This window comes from Phyllobates terribilis, unplaced genomic scaffold, assembly GCF_046119375.1.
Source record: "Phyllobates terribilis strain yellow unplaced genomic scaffold, ASM4611937v1 Scaffold_4__5_contigs__length_816908805, whole genome shotgun sequence".
Taxonomy (NCBI): Eukaryota; Metazoa; Chordata; class Amphibia; order Anura; family Dendrobatidae; genus Phyllobates; species Phyllobates terribilis.
The window spans coordinates 30,096,190-30,116,116 of record NW_027362764.1 but is presented as its reverse complement, the minus strand read 5'-3'; the positions used below and the strand labels follow the sequence as shown (position 1 = coordinate 30,116,116).

Genomic DNA, 19,927 nt, shown 5'->3' with positions numbered 1-19,927 from the left:
GCCAGGGACGGGCACCTCACTGATGATTGACAGTGCAGGATCTGCAGGGCCGGGGACGGGCACTTCACTGATGATTGACAGTGCAAGATCTGCAGGGCCAGGGACGGGCACCTCACTGATGATTGACAGTGCAGGATCTGCAGGGCCAGGGACGGGCACTTCACTGATGATTGACAGTGCAGGATCTGCAGGGCCGGGGACGGGCACTTCACTGATGATTGACAGTGCAGGATCTGCAGGGCCAGGGACGGGCACTTCACTGATGACTGACAGTGCAGGATCTGCAGGGCCAGGGACGGGCACCTCACTGATGATTGACAGTGCAGGATCTGCAGGGCCGGGGACGGGCACCTCACTGATGATTGACAGTGCAGGATCTGCAGGGCTGGGGATGGGCACCTCACTGATGATTGACAGTGCAGGATCTGCAGGGCCGGGGACGGGCACCTCACTAATGATTGACAGTGCAGGATCTGCAGGGCCGGGGACGGGCACCTCACTAATGATTGACAGTGCAGGATCTGCAGGGCCAGGGACGGGCACTTCACTGATGATTGACAGTGCAGGATCTGCAGGGCTGGGGATGGGCACCTCACTGATGATTGACAGTGCAGGATCTGCAGGGCCAGGGATGGGCACTTCACTGATGATTGACAGTGCAGGATCTGCAGGGCCAGGGACGGGCACTTCACTGATGATTGACAGTGCAGGATCTGCAGGGCCAGGGACGGGCACTTCACTGATGATTGACAGTGCAGGATCTGCAGGGCCGGGGACGGGCACCTCACTAATGATTGACAGTGCAGGATCTGCAGGGCCGGGGACGGGCACCTCACTGATGATTGACAGTGCAGGATCTGCAGGGCCAGGGACGGGCACCTCACTGATGATTGACAGTGCAGGATCTGCAGGGCCAGGGACGGGCACTTCACTGATGATTGACAGTGCAGGATCTGCAGGGCCGGGGACGGGCACCTCACTGATGATTGACAGTGCAGGATCTGCAGGGCCAGGGACGGGCACCTCACTGATGATTGACAGTGCAGGATCTGCAGGGCCGGGGACGGGCACTTCACTGATGACAATAGACAGAGGATGCACAGAAAGTTCTGCACACTACTTATAGGAGAAGAACTGGGGGAATGATTGTATCCGGGAAATAATACCCCATCGATCACTAGTACCAGAATGGTCGACCCAACAATCTGATAGATTCTGATTCCAGTGACCAAGAATAAAGTTAGGGGGATCTGGAGATTAGACAATATATCTGCTTTCTTCTAAAATCAGTGCTACACCGCTCCCCAGGATGCAGCTCAGCCATGGTCTTCTTATCCTGGATAACCCTCGTACTTTCTGCAGGACTCAAGTGATTGACAGACGACACAACAGAATTTTCATCACATATTTAAAAAGTTTAATAAAAACAAAATAGAAAAAAAAAGAAAATGCACCGTTCACACAAAACAACACCGGGTCCCATGATAAATGAATGCATGAAATGAGGTCTAAGGGGTAACGTTTCTCCTTGTTGAGAGTGACACACCAACTCTGGCATGCCAAGGTAAGGAGGCTTATTTGCCGTGCAATGCTCCTCTGGGAAATTTAATATGCAAATTGCCTCTTCAGAGAGAAATAGGACTTGAACGCTATAGCGCCACCTATTGGTAGCAGCAATCCTACAAGTCACAATCAACCTTTTACCGAGTCGTGCAATATGACTTAAGAGAAAAGCCAAATCAGAATCTCAGTTTGCAGACACGGTGTTTCGGGCTGTTGGCCCTCGTCAGTGCAAAGTATGAGAACTGATCTGGTTAGGTGAGAGGCTCTGGACTGAGGTGTAAGGGGTAACGTTTCTCCTTGTGGTGAGTGACACACCTAGCCAAATCAGTTCTCATACTTTGCACTGACGAGGGCCAACAGCCCGAAACACCGTGTCTGCAAACTGAGATTCTGATTTGGCTTTTCTCTTAAGTCATATTGCACGACTCGGTAAAAGGTTGATTGTGACTTGTAGGATTGCTGCTACCAATAGGTGGCGCTATAGAGTACAAGTCCTCCTCCTTTCTGAAGAGGCAATTTGCATGAAATAAATTATAAACGTCCCTCACCAAGCAGAATATCGGAGCACTAGGACTGTACGGGGTCTGATCCGAGCACTAGGACTGTACGGGGTCTGATCCGAGCACTAGGACTGTACGGGGTCTGATCCGAGCACTAGGACTGTACGGGGTCTGATCAGAGTAATAGGACTGTACGGGGTCTCATCCGAGCACTAGGACTGTACGGGGTCTGATCCGAGCACTAGGACTGTACGGGGTCTGATCCCAGTACTAGGACTGTACGGGGTCTGATCCCAGTACTAGGACTGTACGGGGTCTGATCCCAGTAATAGGACTGTACGGGGTCTGATCCGAGTAATAGGACTGTACGGAGTCTGATCCGAGTAATAGGACTGTACGGGGTCTGATCCGAGTAATGGGACTGTACGGAGTCTGATCCGAGTAATAGGACTGTACGGAGTCTGATCCGAGTAATAGGACTGTACGGAGTCTGATCCGAGTAATAGGACTGTACGGAGTCTGATCCGAGTAATAGGACTGTACGGAGTCTGATCCGAGTAATGGGACTGTACGGAGTCTGATCCGAGCACTAGGACTGTACGGAGTCTGATCCGAGCACTAGGACTGTACGGGGTCTGATCCGAGCACTAGGACTGCACGGGGTCTGATCTGAGTAATAGGACTGTACGGGGTCTGATCTGAGTAATAGGACTGTACGGAGTCTGATCCGAGTAATAGGACTGTACGGGGTCTGATCTGAGTAATAGGACTGCACGGGGTCTGATCTGAGTAATAGGACTGCACGGGGTCTGATCTGAGTAATAGGACTGCATGGGGTCTGATCCGAGTAATAGGACTGTACGGGGTCTGATCTGAGTAATAGGACTGTACGGGGTCTGATCTGAGTAATAGGACTGCATGGGGTCTGATCCGAGTAATAGGACTGTACGGGGTCTGATCTGAGTAATAGGACTGCACGGGGTCTGATCTGAGTAATAGGACTGCACGGGGTCTGAGCACGGCTTGCTTCCCTGTTAATGACCTGAGTGATCCGAGCCTCAAAGGTACTACAGACTCTGCCTGACAACACGACTAACAGGACTGCGGTCACTGAGCATTGTGTTCCTAAGAACCAGATGGTCAGATAGACATGAAGGGAATCAGTGAAGGCCACAAGTCTGGAAAAGTTCAGGAAAAGGGAAAACTTTTTATCCTGAGAGGTTTGATATGTAGAATGTGGGTGAAGGGATCTGATCGCCAGCAGGAGGTCAGGAGGGATTCTTTCCAGTCTAGGTTCTCGATCGGTGGTACTATGCATGTGCCTGGGGGGTACCGGCCCTACATACACTGATACTAATAGGCAGCAACCAATCTGTCCAGATCTTTTGGGGTAATTTTGAAAAGTATCCCCTATTCCAAAACAGGTCTGGGCCCTTATTGGGTTTGTAAACTTCAATGCCTCCAACATATTAAAAAAAAAAAAAAAACTTTCTGATAAGTCTTGATTACAAATCTCCTACCGTTTGGCGTACGCAGCAGTTAATGCAGACCTATGTGTCTCCGCATTTATAAACAATCCCTGTCTGACCTGCAAGTGTCACTTTCTACCGTCTGCGCCTTCTTCTACCGTCTGTAGGTTACCGAGATAAGAGGATGGAATATCAGACTGGAGACACATAGATTTGCATGGGAGCTGTGTACATAAAACGGTAGGAGAATGCATTAGATCGGTTTACAAATGGTTGAAACAATATTCATATATTTCTCTTTGCCTTCGGAGCAGAGATGTGTGCAGGGTTTTCAGACACTTCTGGTATAGGAGCCGGAGTTGATCAGACGTAGCAGAGCTGAGTGAGTCACCTGGCAGCAGTGTCCTCATCTCTGATTTTTACGTAGGACTGCAGGTTAACTTACTGGATTGTTTTACGTTCTCAGGAGGCACAGCTCTGCTACATCTGCAGACAATCCCCGTATTCTACCACGTCCTGACCTTTCACCGGTGCGGGGGGGGGGGGGACATCCTCTTCTATAGCGGTTTGGGTGGTTTACAGCCTCGCAGACTTTTACTACTCGCCGGGCACAATAGGACAATTCAGCGAGCGCGTCAGAGACTCCTGAGGAAATGCCATGTGAGTGCCCGCCTGGCACTGGGAACCATCATTCCCTGGATACGGGGATTTATAGGATGGGCTCTGTGCCATTCCAGTCCACGGCTGCGCCCCTCCACCTGGGAGAAGATACAAGTCAGGGAATAAAGAAGAAACCGCAAGACAAATCCCGGCAGAGAGCAAAAGAGACGATCATTACTTTTTTTTATACTTTTGTAAAATTTAAATGTTTTTTCTCCATTCACAACTAACAAACAAATCATCCGGTTGCCCTTGGCAAGGAGATGGCAGGTCCTTATCCTCCCTGTTGTCAGACATGTGACCTGGCAGCAGACCTTTAACTACATAAATGGTCGGAAGGAAGTAGCAGATCTCTGACGCCCGCTTTGGATGTGAGTGGAGAAGAAAAAAAACAAACAATCTAAAAGTGATGAAACATTTTCGGCCGGGTGGTCAGTATCAGATCAGTGAGGAGCAAGCGGGACCCCCAGCAAGAACCTGGTCTCTTCCTTACCAGGAAAGCGCCGTGCTTTTCAGCAGTGGTTGTTTCTGGTACTGCAGACCCATTGAGATGTATAGGAGTAAGCTGCAGTACCCGATGCTGCCACTACCCAGAATGGCGCTGTGACTGGTAAACGCTGGACCATTCTCAGCTGATCAGCGGAAAGCAGAAGTATACCAGGAAGTTCTCTCTGCTTCCTGCTGGTCTTTACTTCCTGGTCACTCACAGGAAATGACTGTGATTGGCTGATGGGGAACAGGAAGTAGAGGCCGGCGGGGACCCGGGAGCGGTAGGAGATTTTTGATCATGACTATTTGAAAAAGCTTTTAGATCCAATAAAGAGGAGTATCTGCAAATTGCATTATTGAAGCAGGGCTTTTCATCCCTTACTGCCAGGAGTTAGTAAAAGGTATGAACCGTATTCTCCTCAGCTCCCTCTAGTGGTGGCTGCAGGTTGCCAGCATGTTTTCAATCTATGTCTATGAAAGGCAACATGGAGAACCGGATAAGAAAGAAACAACATCTGTGACTGCTGTAATGAAATATTAAGAGATTATTCAGAGCTGAATTTTCTAAAACAAATGACATGATGATCAAAAGATGAAGAAGATGGGTTGCATCCCAACATCCCTACAGCCCAAAATGGCAGACGACCTGTGTCGTGCATCCATTCTTATCAAATACCTAGGTAAATGTACTGTTCAGGAGTCGAGAAAACCCGAATCTGTTGTCTCAGCCGGCTACCACTGGGGCCACAGCCAGACTCAGCGGGGGCGACTCTGTGCCAGGCCCGACTCAGCGGGGGCGACTCTGTGCCAGGCCCGACTCAGCGGGGGCGACTCTGTGCCAGGCCCGACTCAGCGGGGGCGACTCTGTGCCAGGCCCGACTCAGCGGGGGCGACTCTGTGCCAGGCCCGACTCAGCGGGGGCGACTCTGTGCCAGGCCCGACTCAGCGGGGGCGACTCTGTGCCAGGCCCGACTCAGCGGGGGCGACTCTGTGCCAGGCCCGACTCAGCGGGGGCGACTCTGTGCCAGGCCCGACTCAGCGGGGGCGACTCTGTGCCAGGCCCGACTCAGCGGGGGCGACTCTGTGCCAGGCCCGACTCAGCGGGGGCGACTCTGTGCCAGGCCCGACTCAGCGGGGGCGACTCTGTGCCAGGCCCGACTCAGCGGGGGCGACTCTGTGCCAGGCCCGACTCAGCGGGGGCGACTCTGTGCCAGGCCCGACTCAGCGGGGGCGACTCTGTGCCAGGCCCGACTCAGCGGGGGCGACTCTGTGCCAGGCCCGACTCAGCGGGGGCGACTCTGTGCCAGGCCCGACTCAGCGGGGGCGACTCTGTGCCAGGCCCGACTCAGCGGGGGCGACTCTGTGCCAGGCCCGACTCAGCGGGGGCGACTCTGTGCCAGGCCCGACTCAGCGGGGGCGACTCTGTGCCAGGCCCGACTCAGCGGGGGCGACTCTGTGCCAGGCCCGACTCAGCGGGGGCGACTCTGTGCCAGGCCCGACTCAGCGGGGGCGACTCTGTGCCAGGCCCGACTCAGCGGGGGCGACTCTGTGCCAGGCCCGACTCAGCGGGGGCGACTCTGTGCCAGGCCCGACTCAGCGGGGGCGACTCTGTGCCAGGCCCGACTCAGCGGGGGCGACTCTGTGCCAGGCCCGACTCAGCGGGGGCGACTCTGTGCCAGGCCCGACTCAGCGGGGGCGACTCTGTGCCAGGCCCGACTCAGCGGGGGCGACTCTGTGCCAGGCCCGACTCAGCGGGGGCGACTCTGTGCCAGGCCCGACTCAGCGGGGGCGACTCTGTGCCAGGCCCGACTCAGCGGGGGCGACTCTGTGCCAGGCCCGACTCAGCGGGGGCGACTCTGTGCCAGGCCCGACTCAGCGGGGGCGACTCTGTGCCAGGCCCGACTCAGCGGGGGCGACTCTGTGCCAGGCCCGACTCAGCGGGGGCGACTCTGTGCCAGGCCCGACTCAGCGGGGGCGACTCTGTGCCAGGCCCGACTCAGCGGGGGCGACTCTGTGCCAGGCCCGACTCAGCGGGGGCGACTCTGTGCCAGGCCCGACTCAGCGGGGGCGACTCTGTGCCAGGCCCGACTCAGCGGGGGCGACTCTGTGCCAGGCCCGACTCAGCGGGGGCGACTCTGTGCCAGGCCCGACTCAGCGGGGGCGACTCTGTGCCAGGCCCGACTCAGCGGGGGCGACTCTGTGCCAGGCCCGACTCAGCGGGGGCGACTCTGTGCCAGGCCCGACTCAGCGGGGGCGACTCTGTGCCAGGCCCGACTCAGCGGGGGCGACTCTGTGCCAGGCCCGACTCAGCGGGGGCGACTCTGTGCCAGGCCCGACTCAGCGGGGGCGACTCTGTGCCAGGCCCGACTCAGCGGGGGCGACTCTGTGCCAGGCCCGACTCAGCGGGGGCGACTCTGTGCCAGGCCCGACTCAGCGGGGGCGACTCTGTGCCAGGCCCGACTCAGCGGGGGCGACTCTGTGCCAGGCCCGACTCAGCGGGGGCGACTCTGTGCCAGGCCCGACTCAGCGGGGGCGACTCTGTGCCAGGCCCGACTCAGCGGGGGCGACTCTGTGCCAGGCCCGACTCAGCGGGGGCGACTCTGTGCCAGGCCCGACTCAGCGGGGGCGACTCTGTGCCAGGCCCGACTCAGCGGGGGCGACTCTGTGCCAGGCCCGACTCAGCGGGGGCGACTCTGTGCCAGGCCCGACTCAGCGGGGGCGACTCTGTGCCAGGCCCGACTCAGCGGGGGCGACTCTGTGCCAGGCCCGACTCAGCGGGGGCGACTCTGTGCCAGGCCCGACTCAGCGGGGGCGACTCTGTGCCAGGCCCGACTCAGCGGGGGCGACTCTGTGCCAGGCCCGACTCAGCGGGGGCGACTCTGTGCCAGGCCCGACTCAGCGGGGGCGACTCTGTGCCAGGCCCGACTCAGCGGGGGCGACTCTGTGCCAGGCCCGACTCAGCGGGGGCGACTCTGTGCCAGGCCCGACTCAGCGGGGGCGACTCTGTGCCAGGCCCGACTCAGCGGGGGCGACTCTGTGCCAGGCCCGACTCAGCGGGGGCGACTCTGTGCCAGGCCCGACTCAGCGGGGGCGACTCTGTGCCAGGCCCGACTCAGCGGGGGCGACTCTGTGCCAGGCCCGACTCAGCGGGGGCGACTCTGTGCCAGGCCCGACTCAGCGGGGGCGACTCTGTGCCAGGCCCGACTCAGCGGGGGCGACTCTGTGCCAGGCCCGACTCAGCGGGGGCGACTCTGTGCCAGGCCCGACTCAGCGGGGGCGACTCTGTGCCAGGCCCGACTCAGCGGGGGCGACTCTGTGCCAGGCCCGACTCAGCGGGGGCGACTCTGTGCCAGGCCCGACTCAGCGGGGGCGACTCTGTGCCAGGCCCGACTCAGCGGGGGCGACTCTGTGCCAGGCCCGACTCAGCGGGGGCGACTCTGTGCCAGGCCCGACTCAGCGGGGGCGACTCTGTGCCAGGCCCGACTCAGCGGGGGCGACTCTGTGCCAGGCCCGACTCAGCGGGGGCGACTCTGTGCCAGGCCCGACTCCGCGGGGGCGACTCTGTGCCAGGCCCGACTCCGCGGGGGCGACTCTGTGCCAGGCCCGACTCCGCGGGGGCGACTCTGTGCCAGGCCCGACTCCGCGGGGGCGACTCTGTGCCAGGCCCGACTCCGCGGGGGCGACTCTGTGCCAGGCCCGACTCCGCGGGGGCGACTCTGTGCCAGGCCCGACTCCGCGGGGGCGACTCTGTGCCAGGCCCGACTCCGCGGGGGCGACTCTGTGCCAGGCCCGACTCCGCGGGGGCGACTCTGTGCCAGGCCCGACTCCGCGGGGGCGACTCTGTGCCAGGCCCGACTCCGCGGGGGCGACTCTGTGCCAGGCCCGACTCCGCGGGGGCGACTCTGTGCCAGGCCCGACTCCGCGGGGGCGACTCTGTGCCAGGCCCGACTCCGCGGGGGCGACTCTGTGCCAGGCCCGACTCAGCGGGGGCGACTCTGTGCCAGGCCCGACTCAGCGGGGGCGACTCTGTGCCAGGCCCGACTCCGCGGGGGCGACTCTGTGCCAGGCCCGACTCCGCGGGGGCGACTCTGTGCCAGGCCCGACTCCGCGGGGGCGACTCTGTGCCAGGCCCGACTCCGCGGGGGCGACTCTGTGCCAGGCCCGACTCCGCGGGGGCGACTCTGTGCCAGGCCCGACTCCGCGGGGGCGACTCTGTGCCAGGCCCGACTCCGCGGGGGCGACTCTGTGCCAGGCCCGACTCCGCGGGGGCGACTCTGTGCCAGGCCCGACTCCGCGGGGGCGACTCTGTGCAAGGCCCGACTCCGCGGGGGAAGGGGGCGACCCTGGCCACGGACCGACTCCGCGGGGGAAGGGGGCGACCCTGGCCACGGCCCGACTCCACGTGGGGAAAGGGGCGACCCTGGCCACGGCCCGACTCCGCGGGGGAACAGTATAAAGTACGTAAATGTGACTTCATGTTTGGCAACCTCTGGTCTGAGGGATAGCAGGAGAAGCAGGACTTACTTGGTCCTGATGCAGAAATCAAGGGGTGGAGTGAGATCATTGTCTTCATCTTCAATGTAGGTCCCAGATGTGTCTGAAAAGAATAAGAATAAAAGCAGATAACAGGATTAAAACACTAGTGTTACATGGGGCTGCTGAGAAGGAGAAGGCTCCACCATAGTCTAGCAGTGCCCAACACTAAGGGTCACAGGAGCAAATCTCCAAAATGCAGCCCTACGGTGTTTACATTTTTCACATTTTAGCCGTCAGACAGTCAGCGACAGGGAGGATTAATGGCAGCTGAAGTATCAGAGCCGGACACAGAGCCAGAAGAAGAAGAAAAATACTGCGCCGCACGATATTAATCTTGGCAGCTTCGATTTATTTCTTCACTACTCCCTCGTCATGCCAAGGGGCAACCACACACTGCAAGAGGGGGAACGGAGAAGAGGTCTGCAGGGGTCACCGGTCAGTGTCTAACGCACCGACAACAGGCTGTGCAGGGGCAAAAGAGGACAAGACAACATATAGACAAGTGAAGGAATGGTGACGGCAAACAAGAAAACTACAGTATTATAGTAGTTATATTCCTGTACATAGGGGGCAGTATTATAGTAGTTATATTCTTGTACATAGGGGCAGTATTATAGTAGTTATATTCTTGTACATAGGGGGCAGTATTATAGTAGTTATATTCTTGTACATAGGGGGCAGTATTATAGTAGTTATATTCTTGTATATAGGGGGCAGTATTATAGTAGTTATATTCTTGTATATAGAAGCAGTATTATAGTAGTTATATTCTTGTACATAGGAAGCAGTATTATAGTAGTTATATTCTTGTATATAGGGGCAGTATTATAGTAGTTATATTCTTGTACATAGGGGGAGTATTATAGTAGTTATATTCTTGTACATAGGGGGCAGTATTATAGTAGTTATATTCTTGTATATAGAAGCAGTATTATAGTAGTTATATTCTTGTACATAGGAGCAGAATTATAGTAGTTATATTCTTGTACATAGGAGCAGTATTATAGTAGTTATATTCTTGTACATAGGGGCAGTATTATAGTAGTTATATTCTTGTATATAGGGGCAGTATTATAGTAGTTATATTCTTGTACATAGGGGGAGTATTATAGTAGTTATATTCTTGTACATAGGAAACAGTGTTATAGTAGTTATATTCTTGTATATAGGGGCAGTATTATAGTAGTTATATTCTTGTACATAGGAGCAGTATTATAGTAGTTATATTCTTGTACATAGGGGCAGTATTATAGTAGTTATATTCTTGTACATAGGGGCAGTATTATAGTAGTTATATTCTTGTACATAGGAGCAGTATTATAGTAGTTATATTCTTGTACATAGGGAGCAGTATTATAGTAGTTATATTCTTGTACATAGGGGGCAGTATTATAGTAGTTATATTCTTGTACATAGGGGCAGTATTATAGTAGTTATATTCTTGTACATAGGGGCAGTATTATAGTAGTTATATTCTTGTACATAGGAGCAGTATTATAGTAGTTACATTCTTGTACATAGGGGCAGTATTATAGTAGTTATATTCTTGTACATAGTGGCAGTATTATAGTAGTTATATTCTTGAACATAGGGACAGTATTATAGTAGGTATATTCTTGTACATAGGGACAGTATTATAGTAGTTATATTCTTGTACATAGGAGCAGTATTATAGTAGTTATATTCTTGTACATAGGAGCAGTATTATAGTAGTTATATTCTTGTACATAGGGGCAGTATTATAGTAGTTATATTCTTGTACATAGGGGCAGTATTATAGTAGTTATATTCTTGTACATAGTGGCAGTATTATAGTAGTTATATTCTTGTACATAGGGACAGTATTATAGTAGTTATATTCTTGTACATAGGGACAGTATTATAGTAGTTATATTCTTGTACATAGGAGCAGTATTATAGTAGTTATATTCTTGTACATAGGAGCAGTATTATAGTAGTTATATTCTTGTACATAGGAAGCAGTATTATAGTAGTTATATTCTTGTACATAGGGGCAGTATTATAGTAGTTATATTCTTGTACATAGGAGCAGTATTATAGTAGTTATATTCTTGTACATAGGAGCAGTATTATAGTAGTTATATTCTTGTACATAGGGGCAGTATTATAGTAGTTATATTCTTGTACATAGGGGCAGTATTATAGTGGTTATATTCTTGTACATAGGAGCAGTTTTATAGTAGCTATATTCCTGTACATAGGAGCAGTATTATAGTAGTTATATTCTTGTACATAGGAGCAGTATTATAGTATTTATATTCTTGTACATAGGGGGCAGTATTATAGTAGTTATATTCTTGTACATAGGGGGCAGTATTATAGTAGTTATATTCTTGTACATAGGTGGCAGTATTATAGTAGTTATTTTCTTGTACATAGGAACAGTATTATAGTAGTTATAGTCTTGTACATAGGGGGCAGTATTATATTAGTTATATTCTTGTACATAGGGGGCAGTATTATAGTAGTTATATTCTTGTACATAGGAGCAGTATTATAGTAGTTATAGTCTTGTACATAGGGGGCAGTATTATAGTAGTTATATTCTTGTACATATGGGCAGTATTATAGTAGTTATATTCTTGTAAATAGGAGCAGTATTATAGTAGTTATATTCTTGTACATAGGGGCAGTATTATAGTAGTTATATTCTTGTACATAGGGAGCAGTATTATAGTAGTTATATTCTTGTACATAGGGGGCAGTATTATAGTAGTTATATTCTTGTACATAGGGGGCAGTATTATAGTAGTTATATTCTTGTACATAGGGGGCAGTATTATAGTAGTTATATTCCTGTACATAGGGAGCAGTATTATAGTAGGTATATTCTTGTACATAGGGGCAGTATTATAGTAGTTATATTCTTGTACATAGGGGCAGTATTATAGTAGTTATATTCTTGTACATAGGAGCAGTATTATAGTAGTTATATTCTTGTACATAGCAGTATTATAGTAGTTATATTCTTGTACATAGGAGCAGTATTATAGTAGTTATATTCTTGTACATAGGGAGCAGTATTATAGTAGGTATATTCTTGTACATAGGGGCAGTATTATAGTAGGTATATTCTTGTACATAGGGGCAGTATTATAGTAGTTATATACTTGTACATAGGGGCAGTATTATAGTAGTTATATTCTTGTACATAGGAGCAGTATTATAGTAGTTATATTCTTGTACATAGGAGCAGTATTATGGTAGTTATATTCTTGTACATAGGAGCAGTATTATAGTAGTTATATTCTTGTACATAGGAGCAGTATTATAGTAGTTATATTCTTGTACATAGGGGCAGTATTATAGTAGTTATATTCTTGTACATAGGAGCAGTATTATAGTAGTTATATTCTTGTACATAGGAGCAGTATTATAGTAGTTATATTCTTGTACATAGGAGCAGTATAATAGTAGTTATATTCTTGTACATAGGGGGCAGCATTATAGTAGTTATATTCTTGTACATAGGGGCAGTATTATAGTAGTTATATTCTTGTAAATAGGGGGCAGTATTATAGTAGTTATATTCTTGTAAATAGGGGGCAGTATTATAGTAGCTATATTTTTGTACATAGGGGGCAGTATTATAGTAGTTATATTCTTGTACATATGGGGCAGTATTATAGTAGTTATATTCTTGTACATAGGGGGCAGTATTATAGTAGTTATATTCTTGTACATAGGGGGAACTATTATAGTAGTTATATTCTTGTACATAGGTGGAAGTATTATAGTAGTTATATTCTTGTACATAGGGGGCAGTATTATAGTAGTTATATTTCTGTACATAGGGAGCAGTATTATAGTAGGTATATTCTTGTACATAGGGGCTGTATTATAGTAGTTATATTCTTGTACATAGGAGCAGTATTATAGTAGTTATATTCTTGTACATAGGAGGCAGTATTATAGTAGTTATATTCTTGTACATAGGAGCAGTATTATAGTAGTTATATTCTTGTACATAGGAGCAGTATTATAGTAGTTATATTCTTGTACATAGGGGCAGTATTATAGTAGTTATATTCTTGTACATAGGGGCAGTATTATAGTGGTTATATTCTTGTACATAGGAGCAGTTTTATAGTAGCTATATTCCTGTACATAGGAGCAGTATTATAGTAGTTATATTCTTGTACCTAGGAGCAGTATTATAGTAGTTATATTCTTGTACATAGGGGGCAGTATTATAGTAGTTATTTTCTTGTACATAGGAACAGTATTATAGTAGTTATAGTCTTGTACATAGGGGGCAGTATTATATTAGTTATATTCTTGTACATAGGGGGCAGAATTATAGTAGTTATATTCTTGTACATAGGAGCAGTATTATAGTAGTTATAGTCTTGTACATAGGGGGCAGTATTATAGTAGTTATATTCTTGTACATAGGGGCAGTATTATAGTAGTTATATTCTTGTAAGTAGGAGCAGTATTATAGTAGTTATATTCTTGTACATAGGGGGCAGTATTATAGTAGTTATATTCTTGTACATAGGGACCAGTATTATAGTAGTTATATTCTTGTACATAGGGGGCAGTATTATAGTAGTTATATTCTTGTACATAGGGGGCAGTATTATAGTAGTTATATTCTTGTACATAGGGGGCAGTATTATATTAGTTATATTCTTGTACATAGGGGGGCAGTATTATAGTAGTTATATTCTTGTACATAGGGGGCAGTATTATAGTAGTTATATTCTTGTACATAGGGGGCAGTATTATAGTAGTTATATTCTTGTACATAGGGGGCAGTATTATCGTAGTTATATTCCTGTACATAGGGAGCAGTATTATAGTAGGTATATTCTTGTACATAGCAGTATTATAGTAGTTATATTCTTGTACATAGGAGCAGTATTATAGTAGTTATATTCTTGTACATAGGGAGCAGTATTACAGTAGGTATATTCTTGTACAGAGGGGCAGTATTATAGTAGGTATATTCTTGTACATAGGGGCAGTATTATAGTAGTTATATACTTGTACATAGGGGCAGTATTATAGTAGTTATATTCTTGTACATAGGAGCAGTATTATAGTAGTTATATTCTTGTACATAGGAGCAGTATTATGGTAGTTATATTCTTGTACATAGGAGCAGTATTATGGTAGTTATATTCTTGTACATAGGAGCAGTATTATAGTAGTTATAGTCTTGTACATAGGGGGCAGTATTATAGTAGTTATATTCTTGTACATAGGAGCAGTATAATAGTAGTTATATTCTTGTACATAGGAGGCAGTATTATAGTAGTTATAGTCTTGTACATAGGGGGTAGTATTATAGTAGTTATATTCTTGTACATAGGGGCAGTATTATAGTAGTTATATTCTTGTAAATAGGGGGCAGTATTATAGTAGTTATATTTTTGTACATAGGGGGCAGTATTATAGTAGTTATATTCTTGTACATATGGGGCAGTATTATAGTAGTTATATTCTTGTACATAGGGGGCAGTATTATAGTAGTTATATTCTTGTACATAGGGGGAACTATTATAGTAGTTATATTCTTGTACATAGGGGGAACTATTATAGTAGTTATATTCTTGTACATAGGGGGAAGTATTATAGTAGTTATATTCTTGTACATAGGGGGCAGTATTATAGTAGTTATATTTCTGTACATAGGGAGCAGTATTATAGTAGGTATATTCTTGTACATAGGGGCTGTATTATAGTAGTTATATTCTTGTATATAGGGGCAGTATTATAGTAGTTATATTCTTGTACATAGGAGCAGTATTATAGTAGTTATATTCTTGTACATAGGGGGCAGTATTATAGTAGTTATATTCTTGTACATAGGGGGAAGTATTATAGTAGTTATTTTCTTGCACATAGGAGCAGTATTATAGTACTTATAGTCTTGTACATAGGGGGCAGTATTATAGTAGTTATATTCTTGTACATAGGGGCAGTATTATAGTAGTTATATTCTTGTACATAGGGGCAGTATTATAGTAGTTATATTCTTGTAAATAGGAGCAGTATTATAGTAGTTATATTCTCGTACATAGGGGGCAGTATTATAGTAGTTATATTCTTGTACATAGGGGGCAGTATTATAGTAGTTATTTTCTTGTACATAGGAGCAGTATTCTAGTATTTATAGTCTTGTACATAGGGGGCAGTATTATAGTAGTTATATTCTTGTACATAGGGGCAGTATTATAGTAGTTATATTCTTGTAAATAGGAGGCAGTATTATAGTAGTTATATTCTTGTACATAGGGAGCAGTATTATAGTAGTTATATTCTTGTACATAGGGGGCAGTATTATAGTAGTTATATTCTTGTACATAGGGGGCAGTATTATAGTAGTTATATTCTTGTACATAGGAGCAGTATTATAGTAGTTATATTCTTGTACATAGGGGGCAGTATTATAGTAGTTATATTCTTGTACATAGGGGGCAGTATTATAGTAATTATATTCTTGTACATAGGGGGCAGTATTATAGTAGTTATATTCTTGTACATAGGGGGCAGTATTATAGTAGTTATATTCTTGTACATAGGGGGCAGCATTATAGTAGGTATATTCTTGTACATAGGGGCAGTATTATAGTAGTTATATTCTTGTACATAGGGGCAGTATTATAGTAGTTATATTCTTGTACATAGGGGCAGTATTATAGTAGTTATATTCTTGCACATAGGAGCAGTATTATAGTAGATATATTCTTGTACATAGGGGCAGTATTATAGTAGTTATATTATTGTACATAGGAGCAGTATTATAATAGTTATATTCTTGTAAATACGAGCAGCATTATAGTAGTTATATTCTTGTACATAGGGGCAGTATTATAGTAGTTATATTCTTGTACATAGGGGGCAGTATTATAGTAGTTATTTTCTTGTACATAGGAACAGTATTATAGTAGTTATAGTCTTGTACATAGGGGGCAGTATTATATTAGTTATATTCTTGTACATAGCGGGCAGAATTATAGTAGTTATATTCTTGTACATAGGAGCAGTATTATAGTAGTTATAGTCTTGTACATAGGGGGCAGTATTATAGTAGTTATATTCTTGTACATAGGGGCAGTATTATAGTAGTTATATTCTTGTAAATAGGAGCAGTATTATAGTAGTTATATTCTTGTACATAGGGGGCAGTATTATAGTAGTTATATTCTTGTACATAGGGAGCAGTATTATAGTAGTTATATTCTTGTACATAGGGGGCAGTATTATAGTAGTTATATTCTTGTACATAGGGGGCAGTATTATAGTAGTTATATTCTTGTACATAGGGGGCAGTATTATAGTAGTTATATTCTTGTACATAGGGGGCAGTATTATATTAGTTATATTCTTGTACATAGGGGGGCAGTATTATAGTAGTTATATTCTTGTACATAGTGGGCAGTATTATAGTAGTTATATTCTTGTACATAGGGGGCAGTATTATAGTAGTTATATTCTTGTACATAGGGGGCAGTATTATCGTAGTTATATTCCTGTACATAGGGAGCAGTATTATAGTAGGTATATTCTTGTACATAGCAGTATTATAGTAGTTATATTCTTGTACATAGGAGCAGTATTATAGTAGTTATATTCTTGTACATAGGGAGCAGTATTACAGTAGGTATATTCTTGTACAGAGGGGCAGTATTATAGTAGGTATATTCTTGTACATAGGGGCAGTATTATAGTAGTTATATACTTGTACATAGGGGCAGTATTATAGTAGTTATATTCTTGTACATAGGGGGCAGTATTATAGTAGTTATATTCTTGTACATAGGGGGAACTATTATAGTAGTTATATTCTTGTACATAGGTGGAAGTATTATAGTAGTTATATTCTTGTACATAGGGGGCAGTATTATAGTAGTTATATTTCTGTACATAGGGAGCAGTATTATAGTAGGTATATTCTTGTACATAGGGGCTGTATTATAGTAGTTATATTCTTGTATATAGGGGCAGTATTATAGTAGTTATATTCTTGTACATAGGAGCAGTATTATAGTAGTTATATTCTTGTACATAGGAGGCAGTATTATAGTAGTTATATTCTTGTACATAGGAGCAGTATTATAGTAGTTATATTCTTGTACATAGGAGCAGTATTATAGTAGTTATATTCTTGTACATAGGGGCAGTATTATAGTAGTTATATTCTTGTACATAGGGGCAGTATTATAGTGGTTATATTCTTGTACATAGGAGCAGTTTTATAGTAGCTATATTCCTGTACATAGGAGCAGTATTATAGTAGTTATATTCTTGTACATAGGAGCAGTATTATAGTAGTTATATTCTTGTACATAGGGGGCAGTATTATAGTAGTTATTTTCTTGTACATAGGAACAGTATTATAGTAGTTATAGTCTTGTACATAGGGGGCAGTATTATATTAGTTATATTCTTGTACATAGGGGGCAGAATTATAGTAGTTATATTCTTGTACATAGGAGCAGTATTATAGTAGTTATAGTCTTGTACATAGGGGGCAGTATTATAGTAGTTATATTCTTGTACATAGGGGCAGTATTATAGTAGTTATATTCTTGTAAATAGGAGCAGTATTATAGTAGTTATATTCTTGTACATAGGGGGCAGTATTATAGTAGTTATATTCTTGTACATAGGGACCAGTATTATAGTAGTTATCTTCTTGTACATAGGGGGCAGTATTATAGTAGTTATATTCTTGTACATAGGGGGCAGTATTATAGTAGTTATATTCTTGTACATAGGGGGCAGTATTATATTAGTTATATTCTTGTACATAGGGGGGCAGTATTATAGTAGTTATATTCTTGTACATAGGGGGCAGTATTATAGTAGTTATATTCTTGTACATAGGGGGCAGTATTATAGTAGTTATATTCTTGTACATAGGGGGCAGTATTATCGTAGTTATATTCCTGTACATAGGGAGCAGTATTATAGTAGGTATATTCTTGTACATAGCAGTATTATAGTAGTTATATTCTTGTACATAGGAGCAGTATTATAGTAGTTATATTCTTGTACATAGGGAGCAGTATTACAGTAGGTATATTCTTGTACAGAGGGGCAGTATTATAGTAGGTATATTTTTGTACATAGGGGCAGTATTATAGTAGTTATATACTTGTACATAGGGGCAGTATTATAGTAGTTATATTCTTGTACATAGGAGCAGTATTATAGTAGTTATATTCTTGTACATAGGAGCAGTATTATGGTAGTTATATTCTTGTACATAGGAGCAGTATTATGGTAGTTATATTCTTGTACATAGGAGCAGTATTATAGTAGTTATAGTCTTGTACATAGGGGGCAGTATTATAGTAGTTATATTCTTGTACATAGGAGCAGTATAATAGTAGTTATATTCTTGTACATAGGAGGCAGTATTATAGTAGTTATAGTCTTGTACATAGGGGGCAGTATTATAGTAGTTATATTCTTGTACATAGGGGCAGTATTATAGTAGTTATATTCTTGTAAATAGGGGGCAGTATTATAGTAGTTATATTTTTGTACATAGGGGGCAGTATTATAGTAGTTATATTCTTGTACATATGGGGCAGTATTATAGTAGTTATATTCTTGTACATAGGGGGCAGTATTATAGTAGTTATATTCTTGTACATAGGGGGAACTATTATAGTAGTTATATTCTTGTACATAGGGGGAACTATTATAGTAGTTATATTCTTGTACATAGGGGGAAGTATTATAGTAGTTATATTCTTGTACATAGGGGGCAGTATTATAGTAGTTATATTTCTGTACATAGGGAGCAGTATTATAGTAGGTATATTCTTGTACATAGGGGCTGTATTATAGTAGTTATATTCTTGTATATAGGGGCAGTATTATAGTAGTTATATTCTTGTACATAGGAGCAGTATTATAGTAGTTATATTCTTGTACATAGGGGGCAGTATTATAGTAGTTATATTCTTGTACATAGGGGGAAGTATTATAGTAGTTATTTTCTTGCACATAGGAGCAGTATTATAGTACTTATAGTCTTGTACATAGGGGGCAGTATTATAGTAGTTATATTCTTGTACATAGGGGCAGTATTATAGTAGTTATATTCTTGTACATAGGGGCAGTATTATAGTAGTTATATTCTTGTAAATAGGAGCAGTATTATAGTAGTTATATTCTCGTACATAGGGGGCAGTATTATAGTAGTTATATTCTTGTACATAGGGGGCAGTATTATAGTAGTTATTTTCTTGTACATAGGAGCAGTATTCTAGTATTTATAGTCTTGTACATAGGGGGCAGTATTATAGTAGTTATATTCTTGTACTTAGGGGCAGTATTATAGTAGTTATATTCTTGTAAATAGGAGGCAGTATTATAGTAGTTCTATTCTTGTACATAGGGAGCAGTATTATAGTAGTTATATTCTTGTACATAGGGGGCAGTATTATAGTAGTTATATTCTTGTACATAGGGGGCAGTATTATAGTAGTTATATTCTTGTACATAGGAGCAGTATTATAGTAGTTATATTATTGTACATAGGGGGCAGTATTATAGTAGTTATATTCTTGTACATAGGGGGCAGTATTATAGTAGTTATATTCTTGTACATAGGGGGCAGTATTATAGTAGTTATATTCTTGTACATAGGAGCAGTATTATAGTAGTTATATTCTTGTACATAGGGGGCAGTATTATAGTAGTTATATTCTTGTACATAGGGGG

General features: G+C 44.9%; 1 protein-coding gene across 3 annotated transcripts in view; it reads right to left on the bottom strand.

Annotated features, from left to right (window-relative positions):
• Positions 1-2,040: 2,040 nt before the first annotated feature.
• The window catches only part of MINDY4 (MINDY lysine 48 deubiquitinase 4), a 205,654-nt gene continuing 187,767 nt past the window's right edge, over positions 2,041-19,927 (bottom strand). For all 3 annotated transcript variants that reach the window (XM_073677206.1, XM_073677207.1, XM_073677208.1), the window contains 2 exons: positions 9,206-9,278; positions 2,041-4,290 (listed from right to left, as the gene is read on the bottom strand). In XM_073677206.1, the coding sequence (XP_073533307.1) occupies positions 4,242-4,290; positions 9,206-9,278 (122 nt within the window). In that variant the 3' untranslated portion in view covers positions 2,041-4,241. The remainder of the gene's footprint in view (positions 4,291-9,205; positions 9,279-19,927) is intronic.